Here is a 24,516-nt window from a genome sequence, read left to right as displayed (position 1 = left end):
GCTTTTCTTATATAGACTTTTTCATATATATATATATATATAAGCTTCATCTGTATATAAACACATGTAAATTTTACTTTAGCATTTGGAAATTTTACTTTTTTCAAAAAGACATGTCTTTTATAAAGGATATAAGGAAAATTTACTTGTGAAACATACAAATTGGAAAAGAATCATCCTAATTATAGTATCAAGTATGTTAAAAGATGTCATAGGAAGAAGTAGCTCCTGTAGCACCATTTGGGTATGAAATGTGAAGTGGGAGAAGCAAGAGGTTAATTTTGTCAAGTGGTCCCACACACATGTAGCCAGGAACTTCATAACTCCCACCATGGATAATTCTTTTACCTCTAGGGAGGAAAGAGCTCCCCTCTTCCACCATAAGGAGAGCGTACTAATTCCCAGAGAGAATGGGACTCAAAGCTATGCACACTGCTGCATGTGCAGCCAGGGCTGGGCTGGGCAATTACCACAGCTTTAATCCACATTCACACACCTAGACCCAGCCACCTCCAAAAAGCCCCACCTATGAGTGCTTGAGACTTTGGAGGGACATCTACATACAAGCCATAACACCCAGTGATTCCCTTTCTTCCTAGGCTCTGATCTTGTTTTCCCTAATCACACAAGCCAAAGTCCATCCATCCCTCACTGCTGTATCCACTTGTTAAATATCACTGATATCATTTATCCTGCATGTCCCCATTTTTAGTCTCATTTATGTTGTTGAACATTTTCTTACAACTCTTGGATAAGGGTTAAGATGGGAGTCTGATTTATACTAGTATCTTGCTTATTAGATCCATAATGACAAGGATAAGTTCAGTGTAACAACCAGGTGATCTTATTCTAACTGCATTTCTTCTGAGTCATTCTCTAAAATATTTATTGAGCAGTGGGGCTATGGAAAAGCTGTGTCCATTTTAGTTTATTTTGCATGACTTAACATTAACTTTTCTACATATTAATAATTTGTCTAATTTCTCAGTCTTTATAACTGGGTTCATTAGCAAAACCTTGTGCATTTTGGGTGGAAACCAATAAGAGGAGTTTTGGGGCCTGAAGATTTCCTGACGGATAATCTGCTAGGAAGGCTTTTGGCTGTGAGTACTGAAAGTCTAACTGGTGATAGATTGGTCTCACATAATGAGAAGTCTGGAGGAGGCAGCATAGAGCCAGTGATGCCATCAGCAGTGCTAGCTTTCTGCTGTCCCCTTCTTCGGATATTACTTTTATCCTAGTGGGTTACCTGATTATTCACATTTGGATTTTAATGTACTTAAAACTGTGCCTCTGTGTTATATATAATTTTTCTCCTTTTTTTCCAGCCTTTTTCTCATTGTTCTCATCATATCAGACATCATGGCCTTGGTAAGGTATTATTGAATATTTAGTATAAATAAGATCAAGAAACTAAGAGCTGAGTTGATTTATGTTGTTGAACATTATCAAGAAAAATATGAATTTATTTCTGTACATGAAATCTTTAGATATTGAGTCCTAAATGCTGGCCTAAAAAACAAGCCACTTAACTTTATAAAGAGAATTCCTCATAAAGGGTCAAAAGTCTCATTATTTGATTTATTCAGTTCTGTCTTTTTACACCTAGTTTTCCATGTAGCTTTGTATCTGAAATGAATTTTCCATAGGAAATTAACAGAAGAAGCTGGAAGGATTCACAGAATTTGCTGGATTCTGGTATATTCACAGTTACACTTTATGACAGTGAAATGATACAGATTGAAATCACCTAAAGGGCGAGATGTATAGAACAGGGTCTGAGAAGACATCAAATGCAGAGCTTCTCTTGTTTTCCTCCTGTAGCTGTCAGGACAGTGTTACTGTCTTCACCCTCAGGTGTAACAGGACACCTAAAGTATTGCCATCCAGGCTTACCTTAGCTTTGATGTCCAGACTTTTTATTGAGGCATGATCATATATTGTCCATATGCTAATTGGTAATGTTCAGTGTTTCCAAGTGTAGAACTGATTATGTGGCTCAAAGCCCTCATTATAAATCATATTATTAGACTGTCTAGTGATCAGTGCTCCAGGTCAAACACTTCTATAAGGCATGACATTCCAAAGGCCTAAAAATAACATTGCAGTAATTGAGGACAAAGACCACACCTTTTTGAGGGGTTAAAGATTAATGCTTTATTGTGCAATACCCCATGATAGAAGTGATTAGAAACACAGGTTAGGGTAACTTTCTAAATCAGATTCCTAGATACTTGATTTAAATGAGGACATATTTGTGTTATGTTGAACTATGTATCTAATCTATTTCTGAAGTGGACCACACATAAGATTTAGAACAAAATCACCTTTAATTTTTTATTACAAAGTGACAAGTAGGTAAGGCATATTAGTAGATAAGAATTGAAATTCTCTGATTAATTTTATCTGAAGAGTCAGGTTGCTCAATTTAACTTGCAGAGGCACTTGTGATCTAGCTTCTGCTTATTTGACTGATGTCACCCCTCACTTCTTTCATCCCTGTTATCTCTACCAGCCTCACTTTGAACCACACTCCATCCAGACGTGGTGTTTATATAGGCTATTCTCTCTGTCAGAAACATGCTTCCACGTCTGTCTCCCAAACCTCCTTTCACTTCATTTCTACTTTTCACTTAGATTTCATCTTGCAACAAGAAACTTTCAGTGCTGCCATAATTGCCTGTATTTTCCAAGGATATTGCCTCTGTCTTTCTCTTTGTCTCTATCTGTCTGTCTCTCTCTCTCTCACACACACACACACACACACACACACACATATATGTAAGTGCTCACGTGCCTGATAATTTGAATCATTCACTAGATTATATGCTTTGTGAGAGGCAACTTTATCTCTAGCATCTACCTTAGTGATTATTAGTCTATAATAGGTGGTATCAGTAAATAAATGGATGATATGGCTTCTCTTCACATATGTATGGTATCTTTTAGTATCTTTTATTAACGTTGGCTTGTTATTTCTAGTTATTCACAAAAGTATTGTATTCATTTCATTGAATGGTAATCATAATTTGGGCATTTAGACTATTGCTCATTTTAATTCAAGCAAAAGTTTTAATGAAAGGCATATTCTTGTTGATCTTAAGTAGATAGTTATTGTGAAGGGTCAGAAATATGAAACATACAATCTTAAACCAAGTTGGTTTTTTAGATTGAATTTAAATAGGCTTTTTAAGTTAGAACCATGTTTTATTATATTTACAGCAATTTTTCTTCTTGATCAAGGATTATGGCAGTTGGCTTGATATTGGAACAAGGTATAGTATATATCTACGTAGAAGTTACTAACATTGCAGTGAAAAAAGAAAATTTGGTATGTTCATATACAAGGTATCGGTATGATTTTGAAGTAAGTGTAGCAAATGACAACTGTTTTAAGCTTCTGGAACCAAGACATCTCTGCAGTTCTTGGAACTACACATTGGTATTTTCTTGAGATGTTGTGGAAGGAAGATGGATGTTATGTCTGGAAACAATTAAAAGGCAATAAGAGGATAAAAAAACCTGAATCTGAGGGTTCAAGTAGCTTGCTCCAGTACCCTTGTGTGTTCTCTTAAATTCACAATGTCTCTAGAAAATAAGACTGTTTGGGTTGCACTATAAATTTTATGTGGTAGTTAAATTTCATGCAGTCAGCGAGGCATGGTGGCACACGCCTATCGTCCTAGCACTTGGGAGGCTGAGGCAGAAGGAGTTCTATGGATTTGAGGCCAACCTGGGCTACATAATGAGTTCAAGGCCAGCCTGAACTATATAGCAAGACCCTGTATAATAAATAAATAAATAAATAAATAAATAAATAAATAAAATAAATTTTATGTAATCATTACTTACCTTTTAGAATCTTTAATACAGAAATATTTTTAACATATGATCCTATAACATTGTTATTTAAAATGTAGTCTGAATAAAAAGCCAGTTTCTTCTTTATCATGATGTAATGTCAGAATCTGTTAAATTTCTTTTCTTTGAGAAGAAAGCAAAGTTGATCTCTTCGCCTTTTTTCCCAAATGTATTCTGAAGTGGAGTACTTTTTATAGACTGATTTTATTTCATTTAGTCGGTATTTGTTCTCACTTTCTGTTGCCAGAAATTGTGTATTTTCATGAGATTATGACATTCTCTCTCTTAGGTAGCTCACAGCTTATACTGCCTTCTTCATGTCTTCTTTGTATCTTTATATCTTATATCTGCCTCTCCTGATAATGGTTTCCTCAGGTCTGGGCTCTGATTAGAATCTCATACACGCCATATGTGCTTGACATGTCAAAGGTACTTAACAAATCGCTGATTTTATTTTCCTTTGTCTGTTAAATGTATTGACACCTTCTCCCCAGTCCCTCATGCCAACATGTTCAGACAGACAGTATGCCAGAGCATAGGCTTAGACAGGGTGCTTGGGTTTGAATCCTGGTTCTCACCTTTAGCTATGAGATCATTTGTAAGTGAATTAAAATCTTGAAACTCTCATTTCTCTCAAAGCCATCTTGAATAAATAATAATCCATGTCAAGTACTTAGCATGGTGCGTAGCATCTAATAAATGCCAGTAAATGTTTTCTATTATTAGTGTTATTACTTGTAGTTCCATTTTTAATCCTTCATAGTGTTTTATGTCTTTGACATATTCTCTCCATAATTTGATTTTCATTTTAGGTATAGGTCAGAAAACTTATTTATTTGAGAAATACTCTGATGAAGCATTTTTGTGTGAAACATTTTAATTGTGGCAAAATGTACATACCCTTTACTATCATAACCATTTTTAATTATCAGCACCATCCATCTGTAGAACTCTTTACATGTTGCAAAACTGAAATTTTGAACCCATTAAACAGTAATTCACCGTTTTCCCTTCCTTATACTCTGGCAATCACCATCCTATGTTCTACTTCTATGAATTTGACTACTCTATGCACCTATATAGATGGAATCATACAGCATTTACATTTTGTTGTTTTGTTTTTTCTTTTTTCTTTTCTTTTTCCATTACTGGGGATTGGAACCAGGACCTTCATACTAGCTATACCCCCAGGCCATTTTTTATTTTGTGTTTTGAGACAGTCTTGCTAAGTCACTAATCTTTATTTGTGATTCTATTTATTTACTGTATTATATTTATTGATTTGCATTTGTTGAACCTAATTGTATCTCTGAAATGATACCTTTAATCAAGATATATGATCTTTTTAATATACTGTTGAATTCAATTTGAAAGTATTTTATTGAGGATTTTTGTATCCATCTTCATCAAAGATATTGGTATCATTTTCTTATTGTTGTGTCCTTGTCTGGCTTTGGTACAGAATGAGTTTAGAAGAGTTCCTTCTCTTTCAATTTTATGAAATAGTGTGAGGAGCATTGGCATTAATTCTAAAGGTCTAGTAAAATTCAGCAGTAAACCCATCTGGTCAGAGGCATTTCTTTGTTGGGAAACTTTTTGTTACCACTTCATTCTGATTGTTTATAATTGGTCTATTTTAAGTTTTTTTTTAATATCCTCTTGGTTCAGTTTGGGTAAATCCCATGTCTTGAAATTTCTTCTGTATATTCCAATTTATTGGCATATAGTATTTCAAAATATTCCTTAATGATACTATGAATTTTAGTGGTATCTTTTGTAATATTTCCTGTATCATCTCTAATTTCATGAGTTTGGCTCTTCTGTTTGTTCTCATTAGTTAACTGAAGGTTTACCAATTTTACCTTTTAAAAGAGCTGTTTATTTCAGTGATTCTTTGTACTTTTTCTCTTGTAACTGATTTTGGCTTACAGACTATTTTGTTGGATATGAATATAGCTACTCTTTCTTTATTTGGGGTACCATTTGCTTGGAGTTTCATTTCTATCTATCTCTGTATATCTCTGCAAATGAAGTGAGTTTCCTTCAGGCAGAGTATTGTTGTTGGTCTTGTTTTTTATCCAGTCAGCCAGTCTGATCTTTTAGACAATTAAGACTGTTCATATTCAGGATTATTATCAAAAGGTATATACTTACTCCTATAAGTTTATTTTTCCACTGGTTGATTTGAATATTGCATGTTCATTTTTTTCTCTCATCTTCATGCTAGAGATTGGATGGTTTACCATATTAATAATGTTTTATCCTTTCCTAATGCTTATTTCCTCATCTACTCTTTTAGTGAGATCTATTCTTTTCCATGCTCCCATGCTTTCTTCCTTTTCTGAATGTATAATTCCCTTAAGTGACTTCTATAATGCTGGCTAAGTGGTCATGAATTCCCTTAGCCTTAGTTTATCCTCATCTTGGAAGGTCTTTATTTCTCCTTCCATTTTGAAAGACAGTTTCTCTACACATAATAATCAAGTTTGGCAGTTGCTATCTTTTTAGAATTGAAATATGTCATTCTGTACCCTTTTGGCCTTTAGAATTTCTGCAGAGAAATTACTATTATTCTGATGACTTTGACTTTAAATGTAACTTGGAATTTTTCTCTTGCACTTTTTAGGATTTTTTCTTTGTTCTGTACTTTTGGCAGTTGTCTTGGTTACTTTTCGCTCATTGCAGAGACAAAATACCCAACCCCAAAAATTAAGGAAGAAAATGTTACTTAGCTTACAATTTGTGGAGATTTCAGTGTATAATCAGCTGGCTCCAAGGCAGGGTGGCACGAAACAGGGGCAACAGTTCAAGTTGGCAGAAGACAGCAAAAGCAGCAAGAGCACAAGAGGAAAGCGGCAAGCCCCTTTTCCCTCCTTATATTGTATATCAGCTATCTGCCCACTCCCACACCATCTCTGTGCCCCCTTCTATAAGCTGAGGATGTTTACAAAGTAAGGACCTTGACCCCCTGCTGAATCACTTTAAAGTTGAACTTTTAAACTTCTCAAGTAGACACAATGAACAACATCCTAGAGCATCAAGGGGATGTCCTTTTCACTCCAGCATGTAAAACTGCTGAGTTACTTAGTTAAGCTTCTAGACTCCTCAAGTTGACACAATATATCAACCATAACAGCAGTATAACTCCAGTGTGCTCTGACAAAATTCTTTACTGTCTTTGGGGCTGTAAATGTCCCCTATACTTGAATATTCGTGTCTTTCCCAAGATTTTGGAAATTTTTCCCAAGAGTTTGGAAGTTTTCTATTATTTAGTGAATAGGTTCAGAGCCTTCAGCCTGTATCTCTTCTCCTTCATCTATTTCAATTATGCATATGTCTGGTCTTTTAATGGTATACCAGAATGCTCATATATTCCAGTCATTCTTTTTATTAATGTCTTAAGGGGATAATTCATGAACTTTGTTTGCAAGTTTTGATATTCTCAGTGCAGAGGCCTTGGGTTTAATCCTCAGTACCACAAAAAAAGAGGGTGAGGGGCTGAGGATGTAACTCAGTGGTAGAAGGCTTGTCTATCAGACACAAGCCATAAGTTTAATCTCCAGAACCAGGATGCTGGATGGACCCAAAATAACAGAAAAGAGAGGTGCAATAATTGTATAGAATGAACTTTAAAAGTTTAATTTTTTAAAAGGAAAAAGATCTTTAAAAAAGATACTAGGAAAAAAGTAAAAAAGGAGAGAAGAAGAAAAATTCAAAAGAAAAGAAAAATGGGGTTCTCAGCACTCAGGAGCTTAGTAGAGAATGGCTGCACTTCCCTTTAGTGGTAGTGAGTACATCCATGTAAACCAATAAAGGTCATTGCATTTAAGTTACTGAGAACACAGGAGCTCAATAGGGAGAGGCTGTGTCGCCTTTAGCGGGGAGAAGGCTACATCCATACTTATTGGCCCAGGAAGTTTGTTCTTGCATGGCAAGTTTCTAGAGAGGACACCTCATAGTCTGCTTGCTACTATTCTAATTTCTCATTGGGCTTCTGGAATTGCCCAAGCCTGGGGCTTTAGCCCTAAATCACACAGAAGGGAAGATACTTTTGAAAAGTTCGAGAGGTGGAGAGAAGAGAGGAAAACACAGGAGAAGGGGAGTCTTAGAGGAACAGGAATATTACCATCTTCATCAGGAATTAATTCTACCATGCCCAGATCAACAATGTCAATGAAAGAGACGCATCAGATGGGGTAAGTGGGTTCAAGGTCTTTGCCTCTACGCTTTGGGAGACTGAAGATGATGAGGAGGAAGTGAGATACCTGAGCAACGCACAGCAAGTGATGAGTACAGACCTCCAAGCAAATTTCCCAGAGCCCTGAGAGGGGTAAAACCAATGTCTGCTTTGCAGAGGAAGGTGAGAAGTGGCCATACTGATGTATGTGGAAATCATAACACAAGCTCCTCTGGCATATGAGCCATTTTCTCCTCTTGCCGTGATACATGAGGACAAGGAGACATGGAAAATTCCTTGAAGTTCAGGTTGATTGCTGCAATTTTAAATACCAGTGACAGTGAAGAATGGGACAGACTTGCAGAAACTTCTCTGGAACAAGACAATATTAAGCAGGCTATTTTTTTCTATACAAAAGCTCGTAAATATAAACCTATTAATATCCATTTTCTGTGGGAACAATCAAGTCTGTACGAACAGATGGGGTTATCATAAGTGGACAGGTACAGGCTTATTTTAAACCTTTCACCTGCATGTGATGGAGAATGGCTATAGATATGGCCAAGAGATACTGTGGAACCAGTGATGGAACTTCATCTGTTAGCATAACTGAAGAAGCTTGCTCCAAACACCGGGCCCTGACCTCCATGGAAGATGTCAACCACACCACCAAGCTATATATTTCTAACAGGTAATATGACAGAACATTGGAGGCAATTACAAATTATTCTGAAATTGTACTAGAAAAAACTTCAGAAGAAGGTGGCACCTCAAAAGAGAGTAAAGGTTGTAGTTTCCTTTGCATGGGACAATGTCCATAGGGTTCTCTTATTCAAAATGTGTCCTTTGGATTGGTAGTTCTGTTCTCACAGCTACTACTCCAAGGAGTTTTCCCTCCAAGTGGTTTTGTATCTTTTTAGGGTGAGAAATGGTTACAATCTTTTAAACAAACAAAGAAAATAAAAGGGGGAAACCAGGGGAAAGGGAAAAAAGAAAATATAAATTTTAAAAGGAGAAAAACAAATAAACACAGCAATAATTTTTAAAGTATTAGTATAAAATAAAAATTTCCTCTCTGCTGAAGTACTCTATTTTATGGGCCCAACTGGATGTTTACAACTTATCTTAGTCTCAACTTCTTTCTGTGTTTTCTTAGGCTATGTTCCCCTTGACAAGCAGCCCCCCTTCCCAGTTGTTTTGATTCTGCCTTGTAGAAGAACACTGTCTGAAAGAAGACTGTTACAGAGAACACAGGGTATAACAGATGGACACTACCCATTCTTGTGCACACTACCAAATTGCACAGTAGACCAGGTAGTTCCTTTTTTTAATTTTAAAGATAATAAAAAATTTAAAAAGTTAAAAACACTACAGTATTTCAAAACATTTTAAATTATTATTTTGTTATTCCCTTTAATGGTTTGATCAATCTTCCGTTCTTACATCTGATAATCTGAGCAACTTCGTTGAAGATAACAGTATGTTAATGTAACAGCTACTGTTAATTCCTATCATTTGGTTTGAAACCCCATATCACTTTTAATGTCCTTGCTTTGCTTCGTTTGTATTTTGCTATTGTTCTTTTATTTTTTTTATTATTCTCTTTAAAATAAAAGAATTTCAAAACAAGATGATAGGAAATCAACAATGGTTGTTATATTGCATATTGTTACCGTAAAGTAGTTGCTCGGATTACCAGATATAGGCATGCAAAATTGATTTTAAAAACTAGCATTAACTCCTCCTTTCAATAAACCAATAGAAATTAGTAGTACAATTATCTTAGCTATTGTGTGTGTGTGTGTGTGTGTATGTGTGTCTGTATACCCTTCCTTCTTTCTTTTCTCCTTTCTCTCATCCCAATTGTTCTTTCCTTTTGAGCAGTTTCTTTCCCTTTCACAGTATCTATTGTACCTTTTGGATTTTATTTGTTCTTTCAATTTCTTACACTAGGGAAACAATACAATGTTTACACACGTGAGTCTGATTTATTTCACTTAGGAGTATAGTCCCTAGTTGTATCCATTTACTTATGAAAGCCTCGAGTTTAGTTTTCTTTAGAGCTGAGTAATACTCTGTAGTATAAAAAGACATCTTTTTTATCCATTCCTCAGTTGATGGACCTGTGGGTTATTTCCAAGATTTAGCTATTACAAATTGTGCTGCTATAAACATGGGTGCACATATATCGCTGTGGTATGATGTTTTTGGTTCTTCTGGAAAAATACCCAGAATAGAAATAACTGGGTTGAATGGGACCTCTAGTCCTAGTTTCTTGAGGAATCTCCACATTGAATTCCATAGTGGTTGTACCAGTCTATACTCCCACCAACAATGGAGAAGGGTTCCTTTTTCCCCATAGCCCCTCCAGCATTTGTTATTGGTTCATTTCTTGATGAAAGCCATTCTTTCTGGGGTGAGATGGAATGTCAGTGTTGTTTTAATTTGCATTTCTCGAATGACCAATGATATTGTGAACATTTTTTCATATATTTGTTTGCCATTCATATTTCTTCATCTGAGAAGTGGACATTCATCTCAGATGCCCATTTTTGGATTGGGTCTTTCAATTTGGGGGGCCTGATTTTTTTACAATTCTTTATATGTTCTAGATAGACGTCCTTTGTCTGAGGGACAGACATAATTTTTCCCAGTTAACAGGTTTGCTTTTTACTCGGTTGGTGATTTCTTTTGTTGTGCAAAAGTTTTTCAATAAGATGAGATCCCGGTTGTTGATTCTTTGAGGTATTTCCCATGTAGTTTGGGTTTGGTTCATGAACTCTCTGCCTACCCCTATGTCTTCAAGATTTCTACTTATTTTCTCTTCCAGTAGATTTAGTGTTTCTGTTTTAATATTTAGATCTTTGATCATTTTGATTTTAGTTTAGTACATGGTGATAGACATGGGTCTAGTTTTAGTCTTTGGCATATGGAAAGCCAGTTTTTCCAGCACCATTTATTAAAGAGGCTATCTTTCTTCCAGTGAACATTTTTGGCCGCTTTGTTAAAGAGCAGGTGGCTGAGTGTGTTTGTAGTTGTGTCTGTGTCTTCTAATCTGTTCCACTGATCCTCAGGTCTGTTTTTTTTGTCAGTACCATGCTGATTTTATCACAGTAGCTTTGTAGTATAATTTCAAGTCAGGGATTGTGATGCCTCCTGCCTTACCTTTGCTGCCCAGAATTTTGCTGTTATAGGTTTCCTCTGGTTCCAGATGAGTTTTAGGAGTGTTTTCTCTCGATCTGTGAGTTATGCTAAAGGTATTAAACAGGATTGCATTGAATCTGTGTAACAGTTTTGAGGGTATTGCCATTTTCACAGTGTTGGTACTTCCTATCCACAAACAAGGAATATCTTTCCATTTTCTGAAATCCTCTTCCATCTCTTTTTTCAGAGTATTGTAATTTTCACTGTGTAGATCTTTTACTTCTTTTGCTAGATTGATTCCTAAGTATTTCATTTTTTTGGATGCTATTGTGAAGGGTGTGGTTTCCCTAATTTCTCTCTCAGTGCATTTGTTGTTTGTGTACAGGAATGCTATTGATTTTTGAGTGATGATTTTGTATCCAGCTACATTACTGAATTTGGTTATTAAATCTAGAAGTCGTTGGGTACAGTTTTTGGTAGACCAGATAGTTTGTTCTGTACATCAGAAGATGGAAACAGTTTATGAATATCACATTTGTGGTTGAGAAGGAAACCTTGTTACAGAAAGGTTATTATTACTAACACAGTTACAAGCTGTGGTTATAGCAGCTGGGGATATAACTCAGTGGCACAAGTACCTCCCTGTCAAGTACAAGGTCCTGAGTTCAATTCCCAGTACCAAAAAAAAAAAAAAAAAGCTGTGGTTAAAGCAACCCAGGGAAGTAGTATGCTGCTACAGCTTTATAGCTTTTTTGTGCCCTAGGACTTTTGCTAGGGTGATAGAAAACAGAGGGCAAATTTAAGAGGCAGTGATAGAACATGATGACCTTAGCAAGCTCCTCACAGAAATCCTCCTTAGCTGCATAATCACTGTGGGTGATTTGTTTTCATCATTGGAACATTTAGTTCATGACCTTTTCCCCTACTTAATGTTTTTTATACCTTCTTTCAGCAACTATTTATTGATAGGACACTATCAACCTTTCTTTCTTATTATATTCATTCTATTTCCTTATTCAGTTTTCCTAAGCTGAATAACCCATCTCTCTTTGTTCATTGGGGTTTAGTATTCAATATTATTTTCCCTTAGTATTTAGTATTTTATTATTTTCCTTTCTGTTACCTTTAATCTTTCATCCCAAACTTAATTAACAGAGTATTCTCCTCAACACCAATTTATCATTCCTTTTTAGACCTCTCTAATAATATATAATTTGCTATTAAAAATAAAAACAAAGGGAGGGAGGGAAGGAGGGTACGGACATACAGCCTACATGGCCTAGTACAATTTGAAATATGTATGATGACAGTAGCAGGTAGCATGTAGTTAGGGTCTATATCAGTAGTGGTGAGCCTGTGGCATGTGTGCTCCAACAGGCTGTTTGCATTGTTGAAAGCTCTAAAAGGTTCACCATCACTGGGCTATATGAATACAGAAAGAAAGTCACTCCAATTCAGTCTCTAGTAACAGAAAACATTATGCAAGGATTGGCATTTGAACTGGATCTTGAATGAAGATATAATTTCATTGAGGGAGCTTAGAGGTTTGGAAAAGTTGTTTTAGGTGACAGAATGAATATGAACAAAACTAAAGAAGTAAAAATAACCTAATGCATATGTACAATCATATGTGATATGTGAAAAAGAATTTGGATTTTGAAGACATTAGGTTTTAGAAAAAAAATTCTAGAAAGTATCTTCTGGTAGGCTTAACATGGTGAATGTCAAATACAAAATTACATTGTACATTCTATTGGCACGTAGAGAGCCCTATGCTTTGGATGAGATTAAGTATTTTAGATGTTAGTAAGTGAATGATTGCCCAGGAGTCGTAACTGTCTTTTTACTCAAGTTTGTCCTTAGAGTAGGGGAGTAGAGAATGTGTGCCTAGAAATAGGGGGACTAATACAACTAGCACAGTCAGGGTCATTACAACATGTCCTTATGTCTACCTTGGCAAGCAATCTTCAGTTCTCTTTTAATACTTTGAGGTCAGTATGTACCAGTGGGCATAATTTTTTCCTGCTTTTTTCAAGGTCAGTCTTCCCAGACTACAGTGATACTGCATGACCTTTCACCATGTTGTGGTACTTAATATTATTTTTTAAAATCTGAGATGTGTTAAATTTAACACTTATTTGAGCAAGAGAAAAAGCCTAGACCAGGCAATATTCCAGACTGAAATTAGTTCAAAATGCCAAGCCTCACCACCTGTGCAACTTATATTTATAGCTCAGGAAAAGAAAGTGACATGCATCGACCTGATTGGTTGCAGCCAACATTTGTCTTATATGGGCATGGTGTGATGAGGCATTTACCTTATAAAACATGGTCTGGTCAGTTGGCAGCCTGTGATTGGCTGAACCTCAGCAGCTGTGATTGGCTGAAGCTTCATAGCTGCAATTGGTTAATACTCAGCAATCTGTTACAAAAATACACACTCTTGGTTAATTTGCAGTTTGTTTACTTACCAAGCTAGATTGCAGTTCATCACTACATATAGAGGCAGCTTTGGGTCAAATTTTATCACCCTGCTACAGAAATAGACTTAGGCCACCCTTACCAGTTTAACAGTGCTGAACGTAAATTGTCAACTTTTTTAAAAATTGTGGTGGAATACATATAACATAAAATTTACCTCTCAATCATTTTAAGTGTGCAGTTCAATACTAATATATTCACATTTTTGTACAACAGATCTCCAGGACTTTTCATCTTGTATAAGACACAGTTCCCAATAAGTAACTTCCCATTTTCCTTTCCCCCAGCACCTGGCAACCCCCATTCTAATTTGTGTTTCTGGATTTGACTACTCTGACCCCCTCCTATTGAGCATCTTTTCAAATGCTTTTTGGACAGTTGTATGTCTTTGGGGGAGAAATGTCTCTTCAGATGATTTTCCCATCCAAATTGGGTTATTTTGTTGTTCCATTGTTGAGTTGTAAGGATTCTTTATATATTCTTTCTCAGATGTTTTTCAAACATTTCCTCCCATTCTATAGTTGTCTTTTTACTTTGTTGATTATATCCTTTAAGCACATAAATTTTTTGTTTTAATATAGCCCAATTTGTTAATCTTTAATTTTGTTTACTTGTGTTTTCTTGGTGGATTTTTTAAGAGTCATTCAAAACTGTCATTTAACATTTAGCATGGCAATCTTGTTGGCACTTGTGTCACACTGCTAGCTATAATCCTTGTATCTTTTAATACAGCCATCATGAGAACAAGTCATCCACCAAAGCACCAATCAGCAAAAAGAATGTGAGGGCTTAAAACAGTGAGCCTCATTCAAACTGAGGGAAACAGAACGGAAACAGAACTAGCCCTTGCAGGCTGAGAATGCATTTTTGATCCCAAATCTGCAGTAGTAATCATGAGAAAATTATGTTAATTTCATGTTTTAGTACTCTAAAGATTTGTGTATGCCTACCAAAGTAATCTATAATTAATTAGTGATAAACAGGGTAAAAATATGCCACAAAAAATTCTGAGATTTTTTTTAGAGTGAGAGCAGCCATATATACATAGTGATTTCATATGTCCTGGTTTGCCTTGAACAGTTCTGGTTTATACTTTGTTATAGTTTGGGGGATGTTTTGCAAGGGAAAAAAATATAATACAGGACACGTATTTTATAAGATTACTTATAATAGTCACCCAAAGAATGCTATACAAAAGAGTGCAGGAAATCTGTCCACACACTAAAACTAAGGAAACTAGCTGAGAGCCTGGATCCCACAGAAATATCCTACATAAGTCCGGCTGAAGACCTAGAGCTCTTAACAGTGCCTCCCATGAGTCCAACTGGAGGCCTGGAGCCCATAACAGTATCTCATGCAGGCCTGTTTCACGGATCTGCTCTGGGACGGCCCAAAGGTCAGTGGTGGAATCTAGGAAGTCTGTGCCAGCAGAATAAAGGATCTGTGCTAACAGGCTGAGGGAACTGCACTGAAGCCAGGAAGCAATGTGCAAAGTAAGAACCAGAGCTCCCCTGAATAGTACCACAGCCATCCTCAGCAATAGTGAAGTCCTGAGCTCCTCCAATGGTGAAGACAGCTGGGTTCCCATCAGGCAAGCTTCTCCAGGAGACTGGCAGTGTACCATCTTCCCCTCCGGAGCCAGGAAGCAATGCTCAAAGTGAAGACCAGAGCTCCCCCAAAGTGAACTGAAGCTATTCTCAGTGCCAACAAGACTGAGACTTTTTAAAGGCGGATGTAGTAAGGAACCACAGGTCAAAGTTGTGTCCATCACAATAAGGGAACTGGACTGATCTGCACGAATTTCCCACATTTTCTGTGGGTCATTCTCACTGAAATACCTCCTTGCTCTGTTTGTTATCTTTGTCTCAGGCCATCCAAAATATACTCACTGTAAGGAAGGAAGCTAACTGCAAGGAGAGGGGAGTTAGGGAAGGGTGCTCAGGGTAAAAGGGCAAAAATGAAACCTAGGCTTGTTTGGTTTTTGCTCCTCTTGTTGGCAAGTTAGTGTTCTGAAATCTTCTCTTTAGATCTTATACAGCAGTAAGGCATATGCTGCATCAGTGAATGGTGTGGTTCTGTTGGGTAAGAGTAATTCATACATCTTCATAAACATAATTTACCTCCAGTAAAAGCTTGGATAGTGTGTAGTATACTTCAGGATTCAAAACTAACGCACCAGATAATAGCGTTCACATGAAAACCTCATTGTTTTACTTCCGCTTGCTTTCTGTTTCTGAGAATGTTGTTTTCAGTTTGGGGTTTATAATTAGTACTGTGGAAAAGTATATTTGAGAAGCAAAGATTTTTTTTTTCTTGTTACAAGAATCATTAAATTTACTGGCAGAGTTCTCTTGGTGGGAACGTGAATTGTGCTTCTGCCGTAGTTTCCCTTCATGACACCTTTTCCTAAAAGCCTTTGTGCTCATAATAGTTAATAGCTTCAGCCCTTCGTTGCCCATTATTCACAGGAAAGAATGTTATCCCTTTGTCTTTGCCATTGTATTGTTTTATGAGTACTGAACTAAAGAGAAGCTATCCGAGAGTTTTAGAGAAGGGGGAGCTGATGAGCTCCGTGAGTGTCATGTGTCTTGTTTATGGTGTCATGGGGGTGACTCCAGTGGGTTTGTAGAGTACTTTGGAGAGATTTTTCAATTTCTACTTTCAGGTTAATGAATAAATAATAGTTCTTTAATAATGAAGATTGAAGGATGTGAGACAACATATCTGTTTATTAGTATAGTACTGTCTGTTTGCAATGCATCTTCAGAAATGTTTTACCAATCGTAAGTTGGGACTCTTGAGAAGAATGTGCAGCAGTCATATTCAGCTGAAGCCCCTGTGTAAGTGCAGTGTTCCTCTTGAAAACCTGGGGCATCAGGTGTTCATTTAACAGCTTTATGCAAAATATGCTGCCCCAGCTCTAAAACTGTGTTCAGCTGACAGGGCTAATTTAGTATTTTCTTCTTTTGATCTTTATACTTTATCTTCATTTAATCGCAGGTCATAAACTTTATACAGTACTGCCTTTTATATGGTATACTGAAAGTGCAATTTTAAAACTAGAGATAAATTCCTGAGGTAATTTTCATAACTATAAAAACATATTTAAATTTATGTTCTAAATGTATTTGTGGTGAGGTGAATAGAGGCAGGATCATCAGTTTGATTGAGCAGCTTGATTTGATGGGGGGGTTCATTTGGTCTTTAATTGTTTCCTACTGCCACTATTTTGTACCTTATTAAAATACAAATAACAACTAAAGTATTAATCATTTCTCTTTAGATATAATGAAAAGGTGATTCTGTTCAATCATTTTTGAATATTCTAAACATAGTGAGTGTAAGTATAAAATATCTTTATACTTAAAATGAGTATCAAGCTTTATTCACATGAGTGATTCTCAACCTTTTTCTGCCCTAGTGCATCTGTCAGATATGACCTGCTTCTATAACCCATCAGCCTTTTATCACTCATTGTGCAAGTTGAAATGACCTACCTGGCAATTTTTTGTGCCTCTCCATGCATACATACTATTCCTCTGTGTTATAACACATACACACTTTGAGAATTACGGACTTAAATGGTATCAACCCAGTCATGGGAGTTGGGGGAGAGTGGGAACAAACTCATTTCAAGTTGAAGTTTGATGTTCCTATAACTCTGCTCATGCTTATATGACACCACGTCTTGAGTGATGCAAAATATTACAAGCTGAATGTCCTAAAGCTCAATTGCATAGGGAAGATGAGCATCACAACTGTTTCCTGTAATAATGTTAGCCTAAATGAGGCAAGAGTCAGTAATTTTGGGCTATTGTAAGGAGATAAGTGATCTGTGGAATGAGTTTCTTTTATAGACTTTTCATTAAATTTGAGGATGGGTCACTTACTAGTTTTGCAGTCATCTGTGTTAAGAGATCAATTTAGGTTTAATATGTTGACCTAAAAGTGATAGCAAAATGTAAGAAAACAAAAATCTGGTAGTATGTAACCTTTTCTTTTTTTTCTGCAATTTTATTGTGCTTTAATTTACATATCATAACATTTATCCATTGTAAGGTTTAATCTTAAATGATTATTTTAAATAATTTCAATAATTTTTAGCAAATTTATGGAGTTATGCAACCATCATTACCATCTAGTTTTTGAATACCGTGTTTCAATCACCCAAAGCATTGCCCTGAGCCTATTTACACTGTATCCCCATTCCCCTATCCAGCCCTAGACAACTACTCATCTGCTTTCTATCTCTACAGATTTGTCAAGTCTGAGTCTGGGCATTTCATATAAACACAGTTATACAATATGTTGTGTTTTATATCTGATTTCTTCCACATTACTTTTTTCTTAAAGACACTTTAAATTGCCTGGACTAGTTTCAAACTCCTGGGCTCAAGCAATCCTTCTTCCTCAGCCTCCCAAGTAGTTAGGACTACAGGCTTGTGCCAGTATGCCTGACTTGATTTCTTCCACTTTGTGTACTTTTTTTGTTTTTTGGTATTTTTTTGCCATTTATGTATATCATAGTTTACATTAGCACCTTGTTCATTTTCTTTGCTGAAGTGTTCCACTGTACCAATACACTACATTTTACTTATCTTTCCTACAGTGTAGTAACATTACAGTCCTCATATCTTTTCTTCATCTACCTGGTTCCCAACCTCCTTGCCTGGTTTCTCCCTGGGACCAAGGTCAGATTGAGCTTTCTTGCAGCTGATCCTCAAGGCTGTATGGGAGGCAGTCTGTACTTCCTTACTAACTCATCACAATTTTTGTATGTGTTAACATTTATTTTAAAAATACACAAAATATAAATTTTGTACATCAAAATATCATCTCACTTCTGACTGTATGAGCTTAAGTTTCTGGCCTTGGGAGTAAATATTTGTTAACATGAAAAGTTGTGACAATTACATCCCACTTACTGGTTGAGGGTTTTGGTCTCATGAATTGGTACAAATTTTTAAATGCCCTGTTGAAACTTTAGAAACAGAATAAAGTTCTGTGGCTGATACCTGACATAAATTTTAAGCATCACACGAATAGAAATATATCAAAAGCTTATTATAGAAAATATAGGGGCTGGGGATTTAGCTCAGTGGCAAAAGCGCCTGCCTGGCAAGCACAAGGTCGTGAGTTCGGTTCCCGGTACCGGAAAAAAAAAAAACAAAAAACAAAAAATGAAAATATAGCCAGGCATGGTGGTGCATGCCTACACTCCCAACACCCAGGAGGCTGAGACAGGAGGATTGCTGTGAGTTCGAGGCCAGCCTGGACTACATAGAGAATTCAGGGTGCTAGCCTGAACTACAAAGTGACACCCTGTCTCAAAAAAAAAAAAAAAAAAAAAAAACAAACCTAAGGAAATACTGAAAGCATTAAGAAAAAATAAGCTTACCCATAATCCAGTGACTCAGAGAAAACCATTGTTCAAAGTGATTCTCACAAATATAAAGTGAGCCTGGCCAAAACAGTTTTGACTTTTTTGTGATGAGTGTTTCTTTGTCTTGTGTTAATGTGTGGCAGGACTATCCATTGTTCTGACCAATAGTATACTTCACTTTATGTTTTGCTATCTTGCAGGGTTAACTTTACTTCATTTCCATCACTCTTTTTGTTAGGAAAAAAGGGGGGAAATATTTCATTAAGCTTTTTTAAAGTATTTAATTTTGATTATGTTTATGACTGCTATTTTTAGGAAGTCTGATTTAAGTCTAGGTTAAATCTTTTTTTAAAATTTTAAAGATAAAGAACATATTAACAGACACAGACATTTATAAAAGAACACAAAAACAACACAAGCAATACATATTTTCAGACATGGTGATAACAATGGTGGCTGTATTACATATTGATATGTTCAAAGTGGTTACTCATATAAATAACTATAGGCATTTAACATTGATCAAACAATTAAACATTAACTGTTCCTTTCAATAAGATAATAGAAATCCATAGTACAACTATCTTAGTTATCCTGTATAGGTTAAATCTACTGAGGTAATATGAAACAAAAGGTCTTACAATTTTTTAAATTACGAATTACTCTTTAATAATTCATTTAACAAATATTGATTGAGTTTCCACAAGCCTTGCACTGGTCCTTAGACATACAATGGGGAAAGAGATAAAGGTCATGGGGTCTTACTTCCATAAGGCTTATATTCTGGGGTAGAGGTCAGCAATCTCTGTGGCCCTTCAGTCCAAACTAGCCCACCTCCTGTTTTCTATGGCCCTCAAACTTAAAAAAGAAACAAGAATGTTTAATTGTTTGGAGTAATTATTGATTTGCATGAGGATATAAGAAATAATAGAGAAGAATCCTGTGCACCCTTTACCCAGTTACCCCCAGTAGTAACTTCATGCAAAACATAGTCCAATAAGGATTTTGACATTGATGCTGTCAATAGAAAATTCCCATGAAGACAAACATCTTTCATGTTGCGCTTTTATAGCCACACCCACTTCCCTTTCATCCTTCTACCCCCACCCCTACCTCTCCTTGACCTCTGGCAACCATTAATTTGTTTTCCATTTCTATAATTCTATTATTTCGTAAATGTTATACAAATGGAATGATATGGTATGTAATCTTTTGGAATTCATTCTTTTCACTCTGTAAGTCTCTGGCAATTCACTCAAGTTATGTATTTAGTTCATTCATTTTTATTGCTGAGTAAATATATGGTATGGATATGTCAGGACTTGTTTAATCATTTACCTGTTAAAGGACATCAGGGTTATTTCTACATTTTGGTTATTATGAATAAGGCCTTTGTAGACATTCTTGTGAACATTTTTTTTTTTATTTCTTTGGTATAAATTCCCAGAACTACATTTGCTGAGACCTTTTTTTTGAGACAGGGTCTCACTATGCCGTTCAGGCTGGCCTTGAGCTCACTTTGTAGTCCAGTCTGGTCTTGAACTCACAAAGATCCTCCTGCCTCAGCCTCCTGAGTGCTAGGATTACAGACGTGCACCAACATGCTTGGCCACTGAGACTTAACAGTAGCTGCACATTGAGTTTTGTGAAGAAACTGCCGAACTCTCCCAGAGTGAGTATACCAGACAACAGTGACTCAGTTTCTTTACATGCTTATTTTTTATTTTAATCATTCAAGTAGGTGTATAATAATACTTTATTTTGGCTTTAATTTGCATTTCTCTGATGAATAAAAGTCCAGTTTACCAATTTTTCCTTTTTTCAATTATGCTTTTGGTATCAGTCTCAGACCCCTGTCTAGCAGCAGCCCTAAAGAATTTCTCCTGGTTTTGTTTCAAAAATATTTATACTTTTACATTTTACATTAAGTCCATGATCCATGTTAGTCAGTTTTGGTATGAAATATACAATAAATGTGTAGTAATGTCAAATAGATGATTTGGACTCTTTTTTTGGGTGGAGGTGCATATATTTGCATGGTTCTATCTCAGCAATGCTTTTGCTGTATTCTACAAACTTTGATGTGCTTGATTTTCCCTTTCATTCTGTTTTAAAATTTCTTTTGAAACTGCATCTTTGGCCCATGCATTATTTACAAATTTATTGTTCAGTTTATAAGTACTTGAAGATTTTCTTATTATCTGTTATTGATTTCTAGTTTTATTCTATTGAAATCTGTATGGTTTCTGTTCTTTTATTCTTGAAGAACTTTGCTTTAAGACCCAGAATATGGCCTATCTTAGTAAGCTTGAGAACTTGGAAAGAACCTGAACTCTGTTATTAGTGGTCAAGTATTCTATAATTGTCACTTATACCCTATTGTTGATGGTGTTGTTTAATTCTCTTTCTGATTTCAGCAAAGTCTGCTTTTGGTTGTTGACAAAAGGGTATCTTTGCTATGAGTTCTATTTTATCTGACATTAATATAGCCACTCCTACTTTCTTTTAATTAATGTTTGCATGATATACAGACTGAGTATTCCAATCCAAAAATCTAAAATCCAAATACAGAATTACCTTCAGGCTGTGAATACATGGTGTATATGAAACATGAAAGAATTTTGTGTTTAGGCTTTGGTCCTCTCCCCAAGATATTTCATTACATATAAACAAACACTCAAAACACCAAAACATTTCTGGAGTTTCAAACATTTCAGATAAGAGACACTCAACCTATATCTTTGCCATCCTCTTACTTTTAATCTGCCTGTGTCATTATAGTTGAAGTATCTTGTTGAAATACAGTTGAAGTATCTTGTCATTATAGTTGAAGTATCATTGAAGTGTCTTATAGACAGTATATGGTTTGGTCATTTTTTTAATCAACTCTACTAATCTCATATTTAGTTGGTGTAATTAGACTATGCTTAGTATAATTATTGATATACTGGAGCTAAAGTCTACTGTTTTATTTTTTATTTTCTGTTTGTTCTGTTTTGTGTTTCCTGTCTTCCTATGTGTTACCTGAACATTTTCTAAAGTTCTGTTTTTTTGTTGTGTTTTTAGTGTATCTCTTTGTATGGCTTTAAGTGTTTGTTCTAGGTATTATGTTATATACTCATAGCTGATCACAGTCTACTGATATCTTTAGACTAGTTTATATCTTTTAACATCCTTTTACGCCCTCACAATATAATTATTTTAAGTATTTCCTCCACATGAATTTGAAATCCCATCAGATAGTGTTATAATTTTTGCTTCATCAATTAAATATAATTTAGAAAACTCAAGAGGAGAAGGTAAGCTTACTGTATTCATGTTTGCCTACCAAATTCTTTCATAATTTTCCTAGGTGCCTTTTATTTTCTTTCCATTTAGAGAACTTCTTTCAGACATCCTTTAGAAGGTAGGTGTGTAGACAAGAAATTCTTTTGTTTTCCTTCATTTGAGAATGTTTTGAGTTTTCTTTCCAGAAAAATATTTTTACTGTATTCCTGGTCGACAGTTCTTTTCTTTCAGCACTTGAAAAACTGGGTCCTCTCTCTCTGGTGCCCACATTTTCTGATAAACATCTGCTATCATCATTCAGATATTTCCTCTGTAGGTTTTTCTGTGATTTCCTTTTTCCCTTTCTTTTCTTTTTTTTTGGAGGGGAGAAAAGGTATTGGGAATTGAATACAGGGCCTGGCACTTACTTTACCACTGAAGTATAACCCTTTCTTAAGGTCTAAGTTGCTTGGCTTTGAATATAAAATCCTCCTGTCTAAGCCTCCCTAGTAGCTGGCTCAAATGATTTTGTTTTTATTTTTATTTTTTTTGTTTTTTTTTTTTATTTTGTTTTTAGTTGTCAGTGGTATAATGTGTATTTATGTGAATGATTTTAATTTATTTTGTATGACATTTGCTTAGCTTCTGTAATCTATAGGTATATGACTTTTACCATTTTTCCAAAGTTTTTAGGTACTACTTTGGATACTCTTTTTCTTTTCCTTCTAGAACTCTATGAAACAAATATTAGATCTTTTATCATAGTCTTTATGTCTGTAAGGGTTCACTTTTTCTGTACGGTCCTGTCCTTTCCTATTTTCTCTGTTGTTCAGGCTGGCTTTGTATTAGTTTTTACTGTTTTTTCAGTTTTACAGATTCTTTTCTCTGTCCACTCAGTGCTACTAATAAGGCCATTCACTGAGGTTTTTATTTTGGTTATTGTATTTTTCACTTCTGACATCTCTGTTTGGTTCTTCTTTATGTCTTCTGCTTCTTTACTGAGAATTATTGTATTCCTGACTCTCTACTAGACCTCCCCTTGACTCTACCCCACTGAGGAGGAGGAGGGCCGCATTATTGCTGAATGTGAATAGAACATCACCTTGGATAGATGAAAGTACCAGCTTCCCTACTCAGCCTGCTCTGATACCACAGAAGATAGGGAGTATGGATGGGGATCTGGAGTACCCCATTATAGCCTGGTAAGGATAGGAGTAGTGATTTCTCTATCTGGCTGAAGAAGAGTGGTTGATCATAAGTTGTCAGTGTCTCAGGAATGTCCCTTGCTTCTCTGACCCCTGGCTAGGTAGAGAGACTTTTGTTTTGGTGGTACTTTGGGGTTTTTTTTTGTCTGTGCCCATGTCTGTCACATGTTCGGGTTGCCTGCTTCTTCTTCTAAGCAGGCATATATAAGACAGAAGAAAACCCAGGGAACTCAAAGCTGAAATTCCATGCGTTCCAACAACCCTAGACAGTCTAACCTCTTCTTTTCACCATTTAGAGTCTTCTTGTGTTTGTATATATGTGTATGTGTATGTATATGTGTGTATGTATATGTGTGTATTACTAAAATTTAGTGAGCCATGTATATGTATATATATATATATGGCTCACTAAATTTTAGTAACATGGTCTTGTCTAACTTGGCATGAGTTATTCAGGAGTATTATTTTAAAATAAATATTTAAATAATTTTATATGTAACATGTCTTCATAAGGATGATAAATATAGTCTTTTTAAATAATTATCAGTGAATAAATTAAGTAGTAGGTAGCATCTATACTGTATGCATTCCAGGTAAAAAATAATGCAGAGAGAAATATATTTATAAATTAATAAGCATTTATAAATTAATAAAATTAAGTAGAAAAATTCCATGTCCAGTATCCTATTATATTACTTCCCCAGTGAAAACAAATGAGTTTTTAAAAAGTCTTATTTTATACCAGGCATGGTGGTATATGTCAGTAATCACCCTCTTTTTCTTGAAAAATATAAAAAATAAAAATTATTATTAAGTTAAAACATCAAATGTAATTCTTGTAAGCATTGAAAATAGGCAACTTGAGAATACGTATGCACCATAGCTTGGCATAGGCCATACTGTACATATTGTATGAACCCTCTGCTTTATTGCACATTTGTGAGATACATAGCCTACATTTCTTTCCATATTTCTGAAAAATTTTTATGAAGCCATAT

At 35.6% G+C, this 24,516-nt stretch overlaps 1 protein-coding gene across 7 annotated transcripts in view; it reads left to right on the top strand.

Moving 5' to 3' along the window:
• Positions 1 to 24,516, top strand: part of Pign (phosphatidylinositol glycan anchor biosynthesis, class N) — a 135,058-nt gene that overhangs the window by 104,167 nt on the left and 6,375 nt on the right. For 3 of the 7 annotated variants that reach the window (XR_001232906.1, XM_013511150.1, XM_013511154.1), the window contains 3 exons: positions 1,329 to 1,371; positions 3,223 to 3,275; positions 23,345 to 23,515. Coding sequence is in view for 6 of the 7 variants with exons in the window: in XM_013511150.1 (XP_013366604.1) it covers positions 1,329 to 1,371; positions 3,223 to 3,275; positions 23,345 to 23,515 (267 nt within the window). In the remaining variant the exon portion in view is untranslated. Of the gene's footprint in view, positions 1 to 1,328; positions 1,372 to 3,222; positions 3,276 to 9,194; positions 9,347 to 23,344; positions 23,516 to 24,516 lie in introns of those variants that run through there. The other 4 variants (XM_013511163.1, XM_013511179.1, XM_013511173.1 and 1 more) reach the window with 4 other exon arrangements.

The sequence above is a fragment of the Chinchilla lanigera genome, unplaced genomic scaffold, assembly GCF_000276665.1.
Source record: "Chinchilla lanigera isolate Chin_1 unplaced genomic scaffold, ChiLan1.0 scaffold00001, whole genome shotgun sequence".
Lineage (NCBI taxonomy): Eukaryota > Metazoa > Chordata > Mammalia > Rodentia > Chinchillidae > Chinchilla > Chinchilla lanigera.
Note: the sequence above shows the minus strand (reverse complement) of the source record. Positions and strands in the feature narration are given on the sequence as shown.